The following is a 23,854-nucleotide window of genomic DNA, read 5'->3' on the forward strand; positions in this document are numbered from 1 at the left end:
GTTTCCTCAGCCATGCCCAGCCGCTAACTGGAAGAAACCAAAATACAAGTGTGAATGAGAAAGCTAATGAATGAACCTTCCCTCCTGTTGGCACGCCTCATTCTCTTCTGAAACTCTATCTTGACTCCTGATTTCCACATTGGTCTAGTGGGGTACACTCAACTGCCCGAGGGCAAGAATGGGCTGATCTAATACTGATATGGCCAGATGAGACTACAAATGTGGCGGCGCATACGATGCAGTTTTGTGTTACTTGCCATCTACTATCCAAGATCTTTCAGAATTAAATAATAATGCAAAAATTGTAAAAAAACAGGAACCTGTAGTATAACCACATTTTTTTTGAAAGGCATAAAAAAGATTTTTTTTTTTTTTTCTAAATAAAAATGACAATCTTATATTGACAAAACAATTCCTGATAATCAAATCTTTTTTATTTTATTTTGTTTTTTTTACTTAGATTATAAAACTACTATGTAAATTAATTTTCTTTTCAAAATTTAATGGCATTTTATTAGTTAAGGTATTATTTCTATTATTTATGATTTTGTGGATAGCTAAGAAGTCTTCGACAATGGGTTCAATCTCTTGTGTAGGAACTTTTGAAAGCAATAACCGATACAAGATATTAAGGACATTAAACACAAAATGAGCAATCTACCTCTCCAGTGGATTGAGTTCCAAATTCTCAGAATGTTATGAATTGTTCACTAACCTCACTTATAACAGCTGCCTACGTCAGTTGAAGCAACACTGACTTGTGAGCTGTGTCTTCAATAGATAAACTGCAGCCAGGCATCCGGGACAATGAAGTGAACCATATCATTTTGTCTTGTAAACGATTCGTATCATTTTAGGCTTAATATAAGTCTATTTTGCTAACATTCAATCAGTTCAGCAACTTGCCTGCTGCTAAGTGGATTTCTGTTGTAAACTCAATCCCCATTGTGATACGCAATGTTTGTTGGAGATTGTTCCATCAAACTTTGTCAAGTAAAACTGGTCAACATTTGGCTTTTTATCAATTTCATTCATTATTCCGTGAAAAAACAGGAACCTGTAAAGCAATATCATGTTTTGAAAGGCTTGAAAAAGAGGAGAGAGTACTATGTGTGAAACTTTACGAAAATGATGACACGCAAGGAAAACTGTTCCGAATATGTGAATAATGTCAGTTATTTTCAAGTTTAACTTTAAATAAAAAAAGAAATTGCACATTTTTATTAGATGAGCCATGCATGTTTCTACTCAAACTGGTAAGTTCATACTTGCCCTGTAAAAAAAATCCAAGGCTAGTTTTCCTACCCCATATTTTCTGTGTCAGTCATCTTCCATAGAAGTGGGAGGTTAAGTGGAGAGGTACAGAAGTCTGCTTTCCTGGCAGTAAAATCTATCTTGGATATATGTATCCCCTTCCCACCAGTTCTTATCTATTTATTTTCTTGTTATCGTTCTGAGTCAGAAAGGAAAAAGTTGAATTTAAGCTTCCGTTCAGATTAACCAAAAGCTGCAAGAAAAGAGGGAGGAAATGACAGCATAAAGTCTTTGTTAAAACAGGAATTCAGAAGTGCATATGCATTTCTGAATGTGAATGAGCACACATCTGAGAACAGGAGTGGATATATACTGCGTGTATATATGAGTGAATGTGTGCATATACATGCATTTATGTATGTATATATGTAACATTTGCATGATATAACGCAAGAATATGTCTACTTTATAGTTTGTGTTAACAAATCTGTTATTTGCACTGTGTGCATATTTATTTATTTATATATATATATATATATATATATATAATGACCATGTCTGTCTGTGTGAGGAATGATTCCCACCAATTTCCTCTGTCATTTTTTGATCTACAGACTTGAAACTCTTAGGGATTTAGGCCTACGGAACAAATTTTATTTTGCTTTTAGCCAGTAAAAACATCTGCTAAGGGGTCAAAATTGAAAAGCATTGGTACTTGACTGATGTAAGTTGACTTAAAGTTTTTACATGCACACAAATAAGGCTGAAGAGCTATATGTTTTCGTTTCAATTCTAGCTAATAACACCCAAGTCAGATATTCTTTTTACTTTAAAAATAATACTATATGTTGGGTACAATATAATAATCAATAAAGTATAAGTTCTGTAATGATAAATATGAAAACTGCATGAATCAAAATATAATATTTAAGAATATTTTATGACTGAGCCATGTAGGGGAGGGCACTATATATTAGGTACAATATAATAATTAATAGAGAATTAATTCTATGATAATAATAAATACAAAATTTTCTTTAATTAAAATATATTTAAGCATATTTTATGACTAGGCAACGTCAGGTGTCTTGCTAGTATCTCTCTCTTTCTGTATGAGAGAGAAAGAGATTTGGACTTGTGAAACAAATTCTATTCGATTTGTAGCCAGAAAAAATAACTGCTAAGGAATGAAAATTGAAAAAATGAAACTTGGCAGGCATAAGTCAACTAAATGAGTTACTTCGACACATGCACAAATATACATTTATATGTTTAACTTATGTTAATTTTTTGATATGCATGTGGACTGCTCAGATGGTACAAATAGCGGTGGAGAGCTAAATGTTTTGGTTTCAATTCTAGCTGATGGCACCCAAGTCATATTTTTTTTAATTTTTGAAATCACTACTGTATGTTAGGTACAATATAATAATCAATAGAGAATTGGTTTTATAATAAAAAAATACAAACTCTGCATGAAATTAAAATATATTTAATCATATTTTATGACTGAATAATGGCAGGCAGCCAGCTGATATATATATTACAAGGTAACTTCAATAAGTTTCCAGACTTTTTTTGTACGAACACTTTTATTGATAGTAACACATGAAACTCTCGTCCCCTTCAAAGTAATCTCCTCTGGCTGCAATGCACTTATTGTACCGTTCCAACAACTTCTGGAAGGTCCTATGGAAGTCCTCGTGTGAGTGTGTCAATGACCTTTTTCAGCTCCTCAATTGTCTCCTAACGACAGTCTCTAAGGTTTTCCTTGAGCTTAGGAAATAACCAAAAGTCACAGGGAGCAATATCTGGACTATGGAGAGTATGTGAAACTGTCTTGATGGCCATTTTGGTCAAATAGTCTTATCTTCTCTGAGCTCCCTTGGGACAAACTTTGTGCAAATCTGCCGCATCTTCAGTTCCTTACAAATAATTGTATGTACAGTTCTCACACTAACATCAAAATGTGCTCTTATTGTCTCTATAGACACATGGCGACATTATCCATGAAATTCTTTATTTGGCCAATCAACTCTGGTCTTCTGACTTCCTTACTCCTCCCTGACCTCTCATAGACTCTCTCTGCTTTCCTTATGCCGTTCAAAAACTGATGCTCAATTTATGCATGATGGTCCAAAAGCAGTCAAAGCATTCCATACGTTTCTGTGACATTTTTTCCCCCAAGTTTTAAACAGAATTTTATTGCATATTGTTCTTCTCACGTCCAGATTGCATTTTTGAAATTCACCAGCTGTGACAATCAGGCTTTAGTAGGGTGTATTCCAATTTCTTCTGTAGCTGTTCATTTGAACCTGAAATCATAAAAATTAGTCATGTATAGAAATAATTTGCTGAATTTTTAAGAGTCTATGGCAATTTTCAATGCCTGTACAAGAAAGTCTGGAAATTTATTGAAGGCACCATGTGTGCGTGTGTGCATGCATGTATGTGTGTGTGTGTATATATATATATATATATATATATATATATATATATATATGTCAATTTTATTTATTTATTTATTTTTTTTTTTTTACATAAATTCTATGTTCTACATTTTCTTGTAGAATCATATTCCAATATTGAAATCTTCAGATGTGAAATTTAAGCAATCACGTTCCTGTAATACATCATCTTAAATAGAACATTTAAAAAGATTATAACATGCGCACGCACATATATGCCCAAATTTTCGTTTGAAAGCCAGATTAAATACAGAATGAGTGTAATTGAATCTTTGTCACACTAAATGTTGAGACGATTAGAAACACAAGATAATTCAAATAAAGATTATTTTTAGGTGACTAAAACTTTATCAAAGTTTAAAAGCATTTCAATACAAAAGAATTAACCATCGATACGAGTATCAGATTGTTTTTTAGCGTTCACCGTCTTAAATAAGAGAAATCTTTGGTATTGGCTTTTATTAGTGTAAGTCTGCGGGTACTAAAAATGTTTACACTTTGAAGAACATATTTAGAACATATTTTGGTAGATATAAACATCTACCAAAGACTTAAAGAACAAGCGTGTGGAAAGAAATTGTTTGTCATCGAAAATAGGAAAAGATGCGAATCTATTTTAAAAACGATCGTTAGGGATTATGTCATTTGAACCAATACGGTGGTTATTCAAAAGCCATTTTATTGCTTTGGATATTCTCATTAATATAATCATACAATCTCAAACGGCTGCTAAGTTTTACTTATGTATCTACACTAGTTGTTCATGTCTCTCTGCTTCTGTGGTCGTTAAGAACACATTGCCTGAAAGTACTTCTTTTAAACTCCTCGGCCTAACGTTTACAGGGAATATGAACTGGAATAGATACATTGAGAGCATTGCCAAGGCTGCTGCAAGGAAGGTTGGCTCCCTCTACCGTGCTAGAAAACTACTTACGCCTGACAGTATCCTATACCTCTATAAGGCAACCATTCGCCCATGTATGGAGTACTGTTGTCACATCTGGGCTGGTGCATCTGCTGCTTGTCTCTCGCTCCTGGACAGGGTTCAAAAAAGAGTCACCAACCTGATAGGTCCTGAACTGTCATCTAGGCTTCAACCTCTGTCCCATCGACGAGATGTTGCATCCCTCTGCCTGTTCTACAAATACTTTAATGGTGAATGCTCTGACGAACTGCAAACACTTGTACCTCCCCGACGTAACTACCCCGACAAACCCGACAAGCTACTAAGTCTCATCCCTTTACAGTAGAGATCCCTAGGTGCAAGAAAGCCTTTTACTCCAATAGTTTCTTCCCCAGAACTGCGGGTCTTTGGAACTCCCTTCCGGGATTCTGCTTTCCCAACTGCAATGATATGCAGAAGTTCAAGTGTAATGTTAACAAACATCTTTCTACTCTTCTCCCTTCATAATGACCCCGCTAATTAATTCCCTAATAGTAGCCCCCTGCTTCAAAGTGGCACTGTGCCTTGTTTGGGGTGAAAATTAAATAAAAAAAATAAAAAATAAAAAAATAAAAATAATTAGCAAGTCATGAGATGGGAAGACCATTGCATCTTGATTTCTTTTACGGTTGCTGCTGCTAATCGGTTGAGAAAAATATGTTCTAGACATTGTTAAGGAATGTCTATCCAATTCTTTTAACAATTTAAATTTCTAAATGATTAAAAAAAACACACACAAAAGCAAATTGATTAACTAATTTCTTTTTTTTTTTTTTTTTTTTTTTTTTTTGTCTCATTTTTCTTGAAAAAAAGTTTCTTTTCGTTTAAAATTTCAATTCTGTTTCCATTGAATCGGATATTTTATTTTGTCAAAACAAGTCTGCAGAAATTTCCAGACTTGTTACTGAGACTTTCCAAATAAGTGAACTGATTTGCTGCCTTTTGGAAAATTTAGAGAATTCTATTTAAACTAGCAAGATAGTGAAATTATCCGGGTTTCAATTACTCTTTTGAAAATGTTTTTTTTCTGCCTCCTCATTTTCCTATACTTTTTGTTCTTATTTTCGTCCTTTATTCCCCTCCCTCTCTAAAATCAATTTATCATCCTCCTCCACCACAACCATGACCATCACGTTTTCACTTCAACACCATCTTTATCTTTTTCTTTGTGCCTCTGTCTTTTTCTTTCAGTCTTCTTTCCGCTTTCTTTCTTTCCGCTTTCTTTCTTTCTACTTGCCTATCTCCAAAGTGATTGTCAATCATTTAAAACTATCAGATTTTATGTTCGAAATTAAACCATAAAAAAGCCTCTCTCTAAATATGCATAAATTTATAAACAAACACAAATATTTCCACTAAAAATTGCTTCCAAATCTTTTCCTTGCACCATCCCCCTCCTTTCCTCTCTCTTTCTCCTCTCCCTCTCTTTCCCCTCTTCCTCTCTCTCTTTAAAGGTTTATAACTAATATCTTAATAACATGTTAACAACATAACACAATTCAATAAATAACTGTCATTGCTGTTTATTGGACTTGATTTTAAAAAAACACAAGAAAACCAACTGCTTATATATCTGCACCAGTTGCTCATTTGTATGTTGTTCAAAATTCATTGTCATGATTACCAACTTCTTTGTTTCTTGATGTTGTAGTTAAAGATTAAAATGCCATAAATAACATATGAGAAAATTTTATCGGTGGGCAATTTATGAATTTGAGAACATGGTTTTCTAAGCAGGGTCAACTCAAATTCATTGCTTTAGGAGAAAAAAAAAATAATGGTATATAAAAAAATTGTTATCATTATAAAGTAGTGGTCATCTTTTTTTTCTTTTTCTTTTATAGCAAATAATTTTTTTTTTTTTATTTCAATGCAAGGTGATTGCAATGAAAGTAGACAATACTTGCTTGGTAAGAATTTGGTGAATCAATAATAATCAATGTGATTATTATTGATTCAAAAAAGTGGAGGTTGTGCAGTGGTTAAAGATGCTGACTGAATACTCAGTATCAAGTGACTTTCACTCCTACCACCTTCCCAGATATTGGTGCAATCAAGTAAACTACATTCTAAAGACTAAGTAAAGTAACTATTTTTAAAATGAAAACTATAAAATAACACTTTGTCAGATCAGGAGCACTACTTACTCCTAGTAATCTGTAACACATTATAACTTGCCACATGGCTCCACCTGATGGAGCCAGTATGTTGACATTTTTAATGTCAACAGCCATCTTTTCTCTTGGCTAAACAGTCAATTATGAACCAGTATGAATAATTTGCAAACGAAAATCATGAATAGTCAAAAACTCCTTTGCAGATCAAGGGATTCGGAAAGAGCATGATTGTCAATTCCTGCAACAGTTTTGACCAATAGATAACAAGAGTTGATGCATTATTAATCCAGTAAAGTGTAACATCGACGTGTGTTGGATCATCAGGTTGACAGCTGTGTCTAAGTCTACTTCGATGCCTAGTAACAGAAATAGGGAGGTTTTGAGACAGCTTGTCCATCATAGGAAAAGGGGTCAACAGCAAGAGGAGTGACCAGACATCAAGGCAACTCTATTCAAAGATCTGATTGATTATCATGGCCAAATGACAGATACTGACAGTCACCCAATCTGGACAGTATTTAATGGGTGAACCAGGTCAGCAACTCAAGTAATCAGAGTGGCAGATGCTGTTAATCCGACAATCTAAAGAGATGGGCCAGCTATCTTGCCCAGTGGACAGAGTGGCTGCTAATCAACATCAAACACCTGCTTAGCTGACCAGCATCAAGATAGTATGATTGGCTGCAATGAGATGTGGGGCGGAATTTGATTGAGGCTGGGATCATCCTAAACTGTTGTCGTCTGTATTGATGAGACCCTGACCAATGATGATAGATTAAATAAAGAAAAAAGAGATCTACCAACACAATAAATGATGTTTGAGATGGTAAAGTTATATAAAGGGAATATAACGGAGAGCAGACCGACTGAATAGAGGCAAGTGGATGAAGGAGTGCACAGATTAATTTAACCATGTTAATTGCATTGATTGGTGCACTTTTGTTTTTGGTTTTTGGGGTTTTCAATTCCTCCAAACATTTCTATTTATATTAATTTTAAATATTAAATTCACTGAATAGGATTACACTGAACAATTATTAACATTAATTTATTATATTTCTCTCCTTTATTTATTGAATGGATCCATTTTAAGAAATTGTTTTGCATTTCCTTTTTTTTTCTTCTAAAAATATAACCTCAACACAACATATGAAACTTGGGGTTGAATATTTTGGGTTGCATAATTATCAGGGTTTTAAGAGAAATATTAAAGAAAGTGGTTAACAGCAATGGGAAAGGAATGCGGAGTCTCTTAACTGTATCCTCACTAATTACTGCCTTCCGTAGTTGTCAGTTCACAACGGTTTGACCAACTGAGCCTCTGGCCGGCTTTCAGTAGGATTGAAACCGCTATCTTCAGACACTGCTCACCTGGAACAGTAGATATTCAACGTCTCTATCCACTGCACCACGGGCCCCAAAGGGGCGATCAAGGTTGGATTTTTAGGTCTTATAAATCCAAGTTTTTTTGTACTTGTCTTTCATTTTTGGGTCTGTACTGAATGTAATATTATTTTTATTATTGGGATCCTTTTGAAATGAGCAATTTATACATTTATTTATTTATTTGTATATTCATTTGTTTATTTATTTATTTGTATATTTATTTGTTTGTTTATTTATTTGCAGACTATTTTTATCTTCTAGTTGTTGTTTCACAACGTTTCGGCCAATTATTTCTCTGGCTTTCGACAAGTGGTAAATGCATCCGGATAGGAATGCTGAGTCTCTTAACTGTATCCTCAGTAATTACTGCCTTCAATAGTTGTCTTACAATGTTTTGGCCAACTAAGCCTCTGGTCGGCTTTGGGTAGGATTGAAACTGCTATCTTCAGACAATGCTCACCTGGAACCAGAGATTCAATTCTCTATCCACTGTGCCACATTTTGAAACAACAACTAGAAGATGAGGATAATAGTCCACCAATAAAATAACTGTATAAATTTGCTATCTCAAAAGGATTCCAATGATAAAGATAAAAAAAGTCTTCAACATATATCAAGGACAGAAAACCATAGATAAAAGGTGAACAGAATAATCTAGCAATTGCTAGGTTGAACTAGCAATTTCCGTGCGATTTTGTTAGTTCTTTTAGTAAGAAAAACAACTATTCCATTCTCCTTATTTATACACAATCTGTAAGAAAATAGATGACAAGTGTTTTTGCTCTTGTGTAACAACTTAAAAATATCTTTTTGTATCACAATGCATGGTATGTTATGATCATACTTTTTCATTTTTGTTCAAATTCTTTTAAAGATGTACTTTTTTAAAATAAATATTTTAATTGCTCTACCTTTATTGAATGTTATATATAAGATATTGTTAAATTTTATTTGTGAACATATTGTTGTATCCTCAGATTTACCTGAATAAGTAAAACCAGACAGATGTAGTACAGATTATTCCATCAACCTATTTTCTAGTTTTAATAACCAAAATGCAAGTTGACATACAAACTTACTTAGCTCACAGATATGTTTTTGTTTTTTGTTGTTTGGTTTTTTTTTTTCACTTTTAAATTGATGAAAAAAATCATTATTTTAGATAGTAAGCATTCCTAAATATTTTTTTTTAATTATACAAAATTTACTTCAATGAATTAACTAAATCTTTAGCAATTAATCAAATTGATTTAAGGATTTATGTTCCAATTTCTTATTGAGAAATTACGGGTTCAATTGTTTGCAGAATTGTCTCCCTTTATTTGATGTTACAAACAAACAAAAAATATAAAGACAGATTTTCCTTATAAAAATATGTTGAACAGAATTATTAAAACTGAACAATGCATTTACAAAATAAAAGCATTTCTTCAGAAAAATGCTTCCCATTATTAAATGACCGTAAAAGTTGATATGTTGTTTAATAAAATAATCCAACAATTAATTTTTTGCTTGTTTTTATTTATGGATTATAACAAAATAAAGTGTTACAATTTATAAGCTTTGATGGAAAATATTTCTGTTAACATTTTTGCTTAATATAAAAAAAGATTTAACAATTGTTGCATTAAATGAAAACTAACAATTCCGCATCAATGAACTAATATAAAATGTTATCAACACAAATAACAGAGAATTTTTTAAACTAGTAATCGACTGAAGCGCTCATATAGAAAAGGCATGAAATTAAATATCTATACTGGAATAATATACAAGTTGTATTGTTTTTATATTTTTTCTGTTTCCAAATTATAATAATAAAATACTTACCTATCATATGTTTGAAAATACTTACCTATCATATGTTACCTATCATATGTTTGAAAATACTTACCTATCATATGTTTGAAAATACTTACCTATCATATGTTTGAAAATATACTGAATTAACTCCCTTTGTGTTGCACACAAATTTATAACAGATGCAATTCATATTATGAGATTAGAAATACACAAACTTAGAATATTCCATTGATGAGGTGTTACAGATTCAATATAAACATATACACAACATGTACTATTTATGAGATAATATTTCTAAATTATTTTCTTTATTTTCTTTCAGGAAAAACCGAAAGAAAACGGCATTAGCAATAATTTTGATGTGGATTATGAGGTGAAAATGTCTGCGGAAAACGAAACTAAACCTGAAGGCCACATCTACGCCAACTGTGAAACAATTGCCGACCCCATCTATGAGAATGTTGGGGACACCAATGGCAAGGCAGAAGACGATGTTTACGAGAATGTTGTGAAGGAGACGAGCGATAACCAAGAGATAAGCGTCACTATCAAAGCGGATATTGCTGCTCCTGATGGCAACGTCACGTATGACACTCCGTCATCTGTTAAAAAGCAGGAGGAGGAAGAAGTTGAAATTGAAGTGATCGACGAAGACGATGATGTTGCTGTTGTAACTCCAGAAGATGATGGAGCCCCGGCACCTCGTTTCGATTCAGCCGGCCAGAATGATGAAGGTGAGATTGAGATTGAGATTGCACAGGAGGAGGAGGCCCCAAAATCCCCAGTGGAGAATCGCAGCAATAATGAGAATCGTGAAAGTGAGAGTCCTGCTGAGCGACCTGCAAGCCCAACTCCAGGGAGTGAGGAAGATGACCATGACCAAGGCCTGAGCCCCACAGCGTCGGATGAGGAAGTAGCCGCTGCCAACACGGATCAGAATCTGACCCAGAGCCCGATTCCAACACCCACTCCAAGGAAGCGGATCAGCCTCAGCCGAAGCAAAAGCCCGGATGTGGAAATTACCAAAGAGCGTAGCCGTAGTCCAAGTATCAGTTCCGAAGGCAGGAATACACGGAGCCCAAGTCCTGATGACATGATTAACCAGGTAATTACCTTAATTGTGATTATAGATACATGTTTCTGCATTAAAAACTTTGAAATTTTAAAAGTTATGAGAATAAATTTTTGGTTGTGTTTATATACAGCGCCAGTGATATTTGCATGATGAGCGTTCATTTTGCTAAATGGACACTATATGAGCTTTTATCAAAAAGTCGAATAATTCATGAAAATAATAAAATTATAAAAAAGTAAACATAATACTAACCTTGTTGCTATGGTCGTACAAATGTTATCACTTGTCAGTTTCTTATTCCAAATCATCAACTTGTCCAGCTGCAAAAAAAAAAATGTAATAATCTAATGTTGCTAAAGTTTTAGTTTTATTTTCAAACTTAATATTTTTGGTAGTTAAAATTTGATTTAAAAATGTATTTTTTATTATGTTACAACATTAAATATGCTAAATATACTGGTGTTGGTGTGATATTAAGAGAAAAATGTCTTTAATCTTCCAATCAAAAAGTATTTATATTCATGGCATACAAAAATTTTACAACATAAATTAATGATTAACAAAAAAGAAACTACAAACTAAACACAAATAAAATCAAGGTGTGCAGTTATTATTTCATTTACTTACCTTATACCATGTTGTAATTTGTATATGAGAATGTCTATATTTTATTTCTAAAATAATTCTTCATTGATGCGCATTTCATTGTTTATACGGCTCCTCAGTATGGCTGAATGTTGGTGATATATGAAACGCAGCCACAATTATTGCTTCAATTAACTCGCTCGTTTGTCTTTATCAGCAAAAACAATCAGAAAATTAATGTGCATACATCTGAGTCATGTCTTAGTAATTCTGGTGAGACTCTGTAGTCTAATAATAAGAGCGCTAGACTACTAGTGACTGTGGTCACAACACTCAAATCATAGACAACGAAATGCGTGTCCGTGACTAATTATAAATAAATATAGTAATATATATATAGAGTAATAAGATACGACATAAAGTATAAGGGAGGTAACTCCTTCATAATATTTAAATAAATGCTTCACTTTACATAATTGAACTTATCTACCCAAAGCAATAACAAACAAAATTAATGAGTACATATATATTATTCATAGTATCCATGTGTGTACGTCTATGAAAGGAAAATTATGTAATTTACATGGATCCAGCTAATAATAAAATGTAAATGTAGTTCTGCTCATGTGTAAAATGAATCTGAAACTTTGTGTCTTGAAATTGTTTATCATGTGGATGAGCCACAACAATGGTTTCTATTCATAAAATTTGGTGGATTAACACATTTTCTTTTGAAAAAACAAAACTTACTGAAATATTTTACTTGAAGAAATTTTTTTTTAATCTATTCAAAATAATTGTGTAGAGTGCGAAATGATTGTAAGTCTCAGTGATGTGTGTAAAGTTTTTCAATCTCAGGCCATATTTTTCTACAGAGGCCAGTTTTTATTAACCTCATTTATCTTCTATATGTAAAGTGTTGTGCTTGGAAGGGGGGGGGGTAGTATTTACTGAATACATTTGATGTACTATACATTTATAACAAGAATATAAAAACGGTTCTTATAGTGAGTAAATTAATTAGTCAAAAATGTTTTACATCAAAATATTAAGGTTGTCTCAGCTTTATTCAATATTGAAGAAAAATGATAGTAAACATTGTACTGATAATAACAATATAACAATGCAATCATAAAGATCTGATTGAAATAATTAATGGAGAAAAATAATATATGGAATATCATGTCCATTTTCTATAAATGTGTTGGTTCGGTCATTTCAACAATATACACAAAAGAAAACAAAGTATTCAAACTTGGTATTTCAACATGTAACTAACAGCAGGATACAAAATGTCTCTTTGAGAATCAGTATTTTTCATTATCCACCATAATCCCATCTTAAAATGTTCTTTGCTGTTTATTCAAAAAAATAAATTAGTTTATTAGTAAAAAGATTAAATGATTTAGTTTTTGAATTTGATTTTACAATAATCTTCCAGATCAAAATCGAACTTTTCTTTGATAGCATTATTTAAACTTTTATTATTAAAAATAAAACTTATGTGGTTGCTTTAGTCATCAATATTGATTTTTCTATTTGGATTATCTCCCTTAGATTTAATTAATTCCTGTGTTTTTCCAAGTAACTTATAAATTTTAAGTTGATGATTGTAAGTAAAATAGCTTTTACCTGTGTTTTAAATATGATTTGTGACTCATCTACTTTCACTGTCAGTTCTATCATGAAATGACTAAATCCACAATTGGCTTTAATATGTAAATGTGACTGTGAAAAGAGACTTTGATAATATTGTATGAAATTACATGTAGTTGAAGTTAGGGTTTGTTGTTCCCCGATGTATAAAGTTTATTCTTCATTAAAGATCCTCTATGCTCATAGCCTTTTCACAAGATGGAACATATATAGCCTTTTCACAAGATGGAACATATATAGCCTTTTCACAAGATGGAACATATATAAACTTTTCACAAGATGGAACATATATAAACTTTTCAAATATTTTTCACATGAACACTTTTGGCTGTTCTCCAGCCTTCTTTTTTGAATAGTTTTTGTTGTCGCTGGTCACCTCTGGTAATTTAAAACTGAAACCATTTTTTTTTCTCTCTTTTTTCTTTATTGTGCTCTTTCTTTTTTCTATGCCTTTTTTCGTAAGTTCCCTCACCAGGGATTGAACTCACAAATTGTGATAAAAATAGTGAATCTGAACTGCAGTCTGCTGACTGAAGAGATGAGGATGATGTTCTCAATGGAAGAGAATTTTTGTCTCATGTCGAGCATTAGTTTCAGAGCAAGACCATGTTGGGGAGAGGCTATTTCTGTAGCATGATCATATGGATTCAACATGCTTTGCGGACCACAAAATAAAGGCTTTGTCGAAATCATAGAAAGGTGTTTGTCAATTAAATTGCAATGTTCATTACTGTGCCTGTTTCCAAACTATCTTGTATAGACGAATTTCAGTGACTTATGTTGCTCTTTTATCTGCAAGGCTGTGTATCGATTAGAATAACCTTGCATGATTATGGGAAGATTTCTAAACCCAATGAATTATTTACCTCGACTCGTATTGCATGTTATATGCTTAAGTTTTAATTAGTTATTATAACCATTATTAGAACTTTAATTTTTGGATTGTCTACCCTTTGCTTCCTACATTGTGCCCATCTCTATACTTTGCCTATTCAAGAGTCACTGTAGTTTTGTATTTGTGGTGAATTTTTGAGTTTTCTCATCTTTTGGTATTACTGTTCAAAATTTTAACTTGTGAGCCCCACTAAAAATCTAAAAGACAATTCCAAGAAATAATTTATCAGAGCATCAGATTTTATTTTACATTCTTATTTTTAGAAATACAAATCTATTAAATGACCATATATATTATTGGGATTTTTATTACACTTAAAACAAACAAGATTACAAAAAATTCAGTAAGCTGCACTGATCAGATCTGACGTAGATCAATTGAACTCAAACTCTGTAATGCAAGCAATATTTTATAGAATTTTTTGAAAAAAGTTTTTTTTGTTTTACATTTCTTTATTGCTTTTTTTCTTTTCTTTTTTTTTTAATGATCTAGATAGAACCAACAGGCTATTTGACAGATTAGATAGAAATTATAAGAATAAAATGAATATTGAATTGTTTCTATTGAATGTTTGTAAACTTTCTCAAACATATTGATCAGGAGAAACTATACATCTTTATAAATGATGTGCTTTCCAAGAGAAACACAACCTAATCAGTGATTTTACACATTTTTAAAATGCTCTCATTATTCTGAAAAGTTTACTCACAATCTGAAAAACCAAAAATGTTATTTTAATAATTAAAGGCAAGTTTTTATTGGTAGTAAAGACTGAAATAGTTTTTTTTTTTTCTTTTTGAGGAAAATATAAAAAGGGGAACAAAGAGTTTTTTGGTTCAAAGAATCGATAAATTAATGTGTAATACTTGCCATCTCTATATTGGGTGGATTTAGAGCATGGTCAAATACTGTGATCATTGTCACAGTTCCATTAAAACCCCTGTCATCTCAAAGACAACTTTAGTTATCATATATATATATATATATATATATATATATATATATATTAAGAAAAAGTAGAAGTAAAATAATTCATTACTTTTAGTGTGGACATCGATTATAATCTTCCCTGAAATGTTAAATATTTCAAATATGTGTGTAAATGAACCAGCTGAGAAGGAGAAATGGTTGACTTGAATCCTCAAGTAAATATTAGTGATAAGAGAACAACACCAACTGAAGACGTGTTACCACAGTCATATAGGTTTGTTGATTATTTAGATTTGATTTAGTTAATTCTCTCTCGAGAACAGTTCATACAAAAATGTCTATAAATAAAAAAATTTACGTTTTCCTATCCAAACTTTTAGTGTTATTAAAATAAATGATTAGAGGAACTTTTGGTACAAAAATGTTTTTTATTCCTAATAAAACTGGTGACATTTACTTGTCTATGTCTCAATTGAATTTTAACAATTAGTGAAAGATTTATTCAGTGAATAATGAAAATAATGGGATACTAATTAAATGTCTTTTTTAAAAAAACAATATGCAAATATCAAGATGTTTCATCAGATATCCTGCTAGTTTGACATGCTTACAGCATTTCTATGAATAGTGGTGAATGAGAAGTGTTTAAAAAGCCAAATCCATTCACAAAATGTGAAATACTTTCTGAGAATGGATGATCTTTTCATGTTTTTTTCATATGTTTGTAAAATTTTATCAAAAATCACATTTTTATTAGTATTTAATAAAAATTGATTTTCGATTTTTTAAAAAAGTTTTTACATTTTTGAAAAAAAAAAAAAAAACCTATTCAGTAAAATCATAAAGAAATTGCTTTTTTAATCAGACTTATTTTTTATTTAAAAAAATTTTTTTTTTTTTTGCATCTTCTAGAAAGTGCGAGAAGGTGATTTCTGCCTGCTATTCTCTTAACCTAATTCTAACATATTGATCTTCTGTCTCCATACATATGAAAATAACAAAAAATTGTTACACTTGGATTATCAAGCGGCTTCTATATCAGAATTAAAGTCAAGGATTGGAAAGTCTCTCTGAAAAAATTGAAATTCAATATGACTAACATTGGGGAAGGTATACAAATTGCTTCCATACTTAACAAGCAATAAAATAGAAATGAATGTTTGCAACAAACATTATTATTTAATGTTTGTGGCAAACATAAAATAATGTTTGTTGCAAACATTATTATTTAATATTTGCAACAAACATTATTTAATGTTTGCAACAAAAATTATTATTTAATGCTTGCAACAAACATTATTATTTAATGTTTGCAACAAACATTATCTAATGTTTGCTGCAAACATTATTTATTATCTAATGTTTGCAACAAACATTATTTAATGCTTGCAACAAAAATTATTATTTAATGCTTGCAACAAATATTATTTAATGTTTGCAACAAACTTTATTATTTAATGCTTGCAACAAACATTATTCATCAAATCTCCACACTAACGTTATGTACTTACAATAACCCTTATCCCTGAGTGGCTTCCGGGCCTTGATAAGTGGTGATCACTGTGTAAAAAAAAAAAAAAAAAAAATTTTATGTTTGCAACAAACATTATGTAATGCTTGCAACAAATATTATTATTTAATGCTTGCAACAAACATTATTATTTATTGCTTGTAACAAACATTATTATTTAATGCTTGCAACAAACATTATTATTTATTGCTTGCAACAAACATTATTATTTAATGCTTGCAACAAACATTATTATTTAATGCTTGCAACAAACATTATTATTTAATGCTTGCAACAAACATTATTATTTAATGCTTGCAACAAACATCATTTAATGCTTGCAACAAACATTATTATTTATTGCTTGCAACAAACATTATTATTTAATGCTTGCAACAAACATTATTATTTAATGTTTGCAACAAACATTATTATTTAATGCTTGCAACAAACATTATTATTTAATGCTTGCAACAAACATTATTATTTAATGTTTGCAACAAACATTATTATTTAATGCTTGCAACAAATATTATTATTTAATGCTTGCAACAAATATTATTATTTAATGCTTGCAACAAATATTATTATTTAATGCTTGCAACAAACATTATTATTTAATGCTTGCAACAAACATTATTATTTAATGCTTGCAACAAACATTATTATTTAATGTTTGCAACAAACATTATTATTTATTGCTTGTAACAAACATTATTATTTAATGTTTGCAACAAACATTATTATTTAATGTTTGCAACAAATATTATTATTTAATGCTTGCAACAAACATCATTTAATGTTTGCAACAAACATTATTATTTATTGCTTGCAACAAACATTATTATTTAATGTTTGCAACAAACATTATTATTTATTGCTTGTAACAAACATTATTATTTAATGTTTGCAACAAACATTATTATTTAATGCTTGCAACAAATATTATTATTTAATGCTTGCAACAAATATTATTATTTAATGCTTGCAACAAACATTATTATTTAATGCTTGCAACAAACATTATTATTTAATGTTTGCAACAAACATTATTATTTAATGCTTGCAACAAATATTATTATTTAATGCTTGCAACAAATATTATTATTTAATGCTTGAAACAAACATTATTATTTAATGCTTGCAACAAACATTATTATTTAATGTTTGCAACAAACATTATTATTTAATGCTTGCAACAAATATTATTATTTAATGCTTGCAACAAATATTATTATTTAATGCTTGCAACAAACATTATTATTTAATGCTTGCAACAAACATTATTATTTATTGCTTGTAACAAACATTATTATTTAATGCTTGCAACAAACATTATTATTTAATGCTTGCAACAAACATTATTATTTAATGCTTGCAACAAATATTATTATTTAATGCTTGCAACAAATATTATTATTTAATGCTTGCAACAAACATTATTATTTAATGCTTGCAACAAACATTATTATTTAATGTTTGCAACAAACATCATTTAATGCTTGCAACAAACATTATTATTTAATGCTTGCAACAAACATCATTTAATGCTTGCAACAAACATTATTATTTAATGTTTGCAACAAACATTATTATTTAATGCTTGCAACAAACATTATTATTTAATGCTTGCAACAAACATTATTATTTAATGCTTGCAGCAAACATTATTATTTAATGTTTGCAACAAACATCATTTAATGCTTGCAACAAACATTATTATTTAATGCTTGCAACAAACATTATTATTTAATGCTTGCAACAAACATTATTATTTAATGTTTGCAACAAACATTATTATTTATTGCTTGTAACAAACATTATTATTTAATGTTTGCAACAAACATTATTATTTAATGTTTGCAACAAATATTATTATTTAATGCTTGCAACAAACATCATTTAATGTTTGCAACAAACATTATTATTTATTGCTTGTAACAAACATTATTATTTAATGTTTGCAACAAACATTATTATTTATTGCTTGCAACAAACATTATTATTTAATGTTTGCAACAAACATTATTATTTATTGCTTGTAACAAACATTATTATTTAATGTTTGCAACAAACATTATTATTTAATGTTTGCAACAAATATTATTATTTAATGCTTGCAACAAACATCATTTAATGTTTGCAACAAACATTATTATTTATTGCTTGTAACAAACATTATTATTTAATGTTTGCAACAAACATTATTATTTATTGCTTGCAACAAACATTATTATTTAATGTTTGCAACAAACATTATTATTTATTGCTTGTAACAAACATTATTATTTAATGTTTGCAACAAACATTATTATTTAATGCTTGCAACAAATATTATTATTTAATGCTTGCAACAAATATTATTATTTAATGCTTGCAACAAACATTATTATTTAATGCTTGCAACAAATATTATTATTTAATGCTTGCAACAAACATCATTTAATGCTTGCAACAAACATTATTATTTAATGCTTGCAACAAACATCATTTAATGCTTGCAACAAACATTATTATTTAATGCTTGCAACAAATATTATTATTTAATGTTTGCAACAAACATTATTATTTAATGCTTGCAACAAATATTATTATTTAATGTTTGCAACAAACATTATTATTTAATGCTTGCAACAAATATTATTATTTAATGCTTGCAACAAATATTATTATTTAATGCTTGCAACAAACATTATTATTTAATGCTTGCAACAAACATTATTATTTAATGTTTGCAACAAACATTATTATTTAATGTTTGCAACAAACATTATTATTTAATGCTTGCAACAAACATCATTTAATGCTTGCAACAAACATTATTATTTAATGCTTGCAACAAACATCATTTAATGCTTGCAACAAACATTATTATTTAATGCTTGCAACAAACATCATTTAATGCTTGCAACAAACATTATTATTTAATGCTTGCAACAAACATTATTATTTAATGCTTGCAACAAACATTATTATTTAATGTTTGCAACAGACATTAGATAATGTCTGTTGCAAACACTCATTTCTATTTTGCTGCTTATTAATATCTTCGTACTTGAAAGTTGTACAATTTTATTGATTGTACAACTGTCAGGGATGAAAATCTTCTGTCTTCCTCATTTTTAAATACTCTCACTTGAGATCTATATTAGTAAAACATTAGGTATTCAATTTTTCTAATCGCAACCCTAACCCTAATTGCACTTTATAATATAAAAATTGCTTGCAAGTGATTTTCTTGAGGTCGTGAAGCCATAAATATTTAAGCATTGAATTAAGGTGAGAATCTTCCATTGTTACCTGGGGAAATATAATTAGAAATAGATAAAGACATTGCTTACACAATTGGATTATTTCCCCTTTTTTGTTGAAACAAATGGAAGAATAAAATATCTGTACTCTGCTCATCATCATCAATACTAAAACTAGTTCATCATCAATAGCATCATCATCAATACTATATCATCAGTTCATCATTAGGTATATCAGAATTTTGGGGCAAGTCGCCATTGCAAACATTTTATTAGACTCTCCATGTCTACAAGCTTATAACAATATGAAAATGTAATTTCAAACCTTAATTTTTATTTCAATAAAATGAGCAAAGACCAAATTTTAAAATCATAAAAGGTTTAATCGAAAAATATACAATATATTTTTTTTCATCGGTTTTCTTTAAAAAGGATTTCACGAAAATCAACAAATTTAACTTAATTGAAATCTAATAAATATAACTGCCAAAAAATCACTTACCTGTTCAAAATTACTAAGCTATGGGTGCTTCTATTCTTCATGTATAAGAATTTGTCCATATTTATATATTATATTCCATGTATTTTTTAAATAAAAAGATTTTTAAATCAAGAGTCCTGGAAAACTGTCTTTTCGACAATTGTTATCTGCCATTAGTGAAACCAGATGTTCGTTGATTTGTCATATACGGAAGCATCAAAGTGACAAAAATAATTATTTATGCCATGCAGCCTTATCTCCCTTTTGTATTTTTGACATATTTCATTTCGACTACAAAGTGGTCAGTATGTGCTACCATATTTGCAAAATAATAACATTTCATTCATGGATTGTGGCCGATTACTAAAAATTTGCTCTGCTGAATTTCCATTTTTTTTTGTTTTTAATTCTCTTAAAGAAATACATGAATTTTTGATTTAATATGTTTTAATTCTTCTTTATCGAGTGAATTTTTTTTTTTTAAATATCTAATAAAAAGAAAACATTGAATGAAATAGAAAAAAATTGTCGTCAGCATCCAATACCTATTTGACAATCTAAGCATACCATAAGCTTCCACTTAAAAAAAGAAAAAGAAAAATCAATATGGTTTTTAAAAAAAAAAGGGTTTTACACTTTGAGCTTTACAGGTAATTTTCCAAATAACACTTTTTTTTTTTTAATTAGAATATTTTATTTATTGATCTTTTTATCTTCAATTTGTGATATATAAAACTTTGGTGGGTAAATTGTTTAAATTTTAATAGACATTTCAAAATGGGGGGAGGGTGAATTTAAAAAAAACGTTTGTCTAAAATATTATATTTGGTTTATTGGAAAGAGCATAAAATTTCACATTGACCCTGAAAATATCATAAAAATTGAACCAATAGAAAAATTTGGATAGATTTTTAAAGTTTAAAAATTCAAAAATATTTAACTCGTAAAATTCAATTCATTTCATTGCATAAAAGAAATGGTTGCATGAACGTGTGCCGGCACTTTGTTAACATTTTTCTTTTCGTTTAAATAAAAAATAATATTTCTATTTTTTAAACCACTTTAATAGTTTATTTTGGAAGTATATTCCATAAAGAAAATAAACAACCCACTTTAAAAAGAGAAATTACGAGTTTTTTATATTTTATTCGCAGTTTTGTGTTAGGGGTGTCAAAAATTCCCCCAAAATTCTGATACACCTAGTTCATCATCATCAATACTATATTACCAGTTCATCATCATCATCATCAATACTATATTACCAGTTCATTATCATTAGTTCATCATCATCAGCAGCAGCAGCAATACTATATCATCATTTCACTGATTTTCAATTAAACATTTTGAGTTTGTTTTTTTAATATTTGATTTTAAATTTTTAAAATTGCACAATCTATAACTCTAAATTTGCACTTCTGTGTCAGAAGCATTACTAAGTGATTACTGTTAACCAAGAGAAATAGGAAACAATTGGAAGCAATGCTGAGGCAAACAATGAAAGGCTGTCATAGTATTTAGCTGCCTCTTCAAATGGGCAAGATGTAATAACCTTAGTTTAGTAGATCACTCTAGTTTTTACATCTAGCCAGAAAGTCCCCTCAGTATTCTATCACAAGTGAGAATGCCTTAGTTTAACAATAAACCTTTCACATCTATTGCTTAGACGAATGCCTCATGGGAGTGTGTTGTTCATGAATTTTCATACTCTCAGATTAGTTGCCCAAGAATTGAGTCTAGCCTATCTTACTATTTCCACCATAGCTGGAGAGAGGATATATGGAATCTCGAAGAGTATTACAAAAAATGACTTTATTTCCACTTATACATGAAAATGTCTGCAACTGGTTATTCCTAAACGATCACCTATTTAAGTACTGATTAGGTTTATCATTGGTTAACTTTAGTGATTTGACGTGAACTGGTAATTGTATCAGTGCAAAACTTATTGAAATTTGAGTCAACATTTTTTATTTGTTACTGATTACAAAATTAGTCAGGAATTTTTTTATTTTTGGTTGATTTCTTCCATGAGTCAAATAAAAAAATCATTAACTTTAATTAACAATTATTCAGTAGAAATATTTAAAGAAAACTAAATTTAATAATAATTCCATTTTTATTTAAAACAAATTTTTTTTTTATTATTTCTCTAGAAAAATCAATTATTGTTAATTAATCAAAATAGAAAGGATATTTTAAATGATGACTTTCTAAACTTTAGTCTGAATATGACGTCTCAAGTCACAAGTGAGTGATGTTTGTTAGCCAAGGAGAAGGTGTCAAGTGGGGGTTAAGTAGTTTTTAAAAAAATTTAATTTGTTTCAAATTAGCTTGGTATGTCACTTAAGAAGAGAGTAAAAGAAAAGTTGACCTAAATCAACTAATGAACCAAGAAATGAAAATACAATCATTAACAAGAATTTTAGTTTACACTATTATTGATCTTTTTTAATAGGTATTGTATCATGTACGTTTTCCTTATGTAATAGCTAAATGATATCACATACGTTGTTTTTCTACACAACCATGACAGGCAAATGTTTTAATGAACATGGACACCACTGCATTTTGTGAGAGATACAATTATTTTGTTTCAGTTTTTGGAAAATTTTTTGCTTTCATTAATCTTGTATTAAAAAAAATAAAATGAACTAGTTTCATTGTATCAACAAAAAAAAAAAAAGTTACAAAAAATTATTTGATTAAAATGAAATATCTTATTGCTTTTTAAAGTTGAAAGACTTTACACACAACGAATTTAATTGAAAAAATTTAAACTATGAAAATGAATATTAAGTATCAGACTTGCATGGTTTCATATCGCTTTAAATCAGATTTTTCATTCAAATTTAACTGGATTCATCTTTATTAGTGCCATGTCATTATCTTTTAATTATTTTTTGTTTTATTTATCTACTTGGAAGATACAGTAATTATTTATGTAATTCCTGCAACAGTGAACAATATAAAGAATTAATCATTTCCGCAGTAAATCTACTGATTCCATGAATTACACTAACAAATACCATTGTTCAGTCTGAATAAAGCAATTGTGACTCGCTCCACAGAATATAGATAATAATAATAAATTTGAATTGCTAAGAAATGAAACAATGAGACAGCAAAAAAGAATATATAGTGACTCAGCTAAATATTCTTAATAAGAGTTATTTCCCTTACACGGTGTCTTTGTCCATTCATTTCTCTTTTATTTTCTTCTTTTTATAAATTCACATTTTATTTCCATTTTTTTTATATAATTGAGTGAAATTATAAGAAAAAGATTCTTTTTGTCCTTGGATAAAAGCGATCAAAATTATATTCCAGCAATGGAAACTGAAACCTGATAAGTACACACAATACCAAACATTTTCTTGTCATAAATTTTTTATACAATAGTTATTCATACTTGGGCAATTTGGCAGACGGTGAGCTTTAGGTGGTTTCTTTTAGTTCTGCTCTGTCAGACTAAGGTATCATTGTTTAGTCTTGGGAGGTCC

At 29.7% G+C, this 23,854-nt stretch overlaps 1 protein-coding gene and 1 long non-coding RNA gene across 16 annotated transcripts in view; one reads left to right on the forward strand and one right to left on the reverse strand.

The window, feature by feature from the left end:
• The window catches only part of LOC145260568 (uncharacterized), a 504,115-nt gene that overhangs the window by 216,388 nt on the left and 263,873 nt on the right, over positions 1 to 23,854 (forward strand). For all 15 annotated transcript variants that reach the window (XR_013864332.1, XR_013864331.1, XM_080118839.1 and 12 more), the window contains one exon: positions 10,294 to 11,076. Coding sequence is in view for 13 of the 15 variants with exons in the window: in XM_080118839.1 (XP_079974965.1) it covers positions 10,294 to 11,076 (783 nt within the window). In the remaining 2 variants the exon portion in view is untranslated. The remainder of the gene's footprint in view (positions 1 to 10,293; positions 11,077 to 23,854) is intronic.
• The window catches only part of LOC145260569 (uncharacterized), a 239,274-nt gene that overhangs the window by 144,005 nt on the left and 71,415 nt on the right, over positions 1 to 23,854 (reverse strand). Inside the window, exon 3 of the long non-coding RNA XR_013864333.1 lies at positions 11,299 to 11,366. This is a non-coding gene — a long non-coding RNA (uncharacterized LOC145260569). The remainder of the gene's footprint in view (positions 1 to 11,298; positions 11,367 to 23,854) is intronic.

This window comes from Euprymna scolopes, chromosome 36 (genome assembly GCF_053919585.1).
Source record: "Euprymna scolopes isolate OS-2025 chromosome 36, ASM5391958v1, whole genome shotgun sequence".
In the NCBI taxonomy this organism is placed as follows: Eukaryota; Metazoa; Mollusca; class Cephalopoda; order Sepiida; family Sepiolidae; genus Euprymna; species Euprymna scolopes.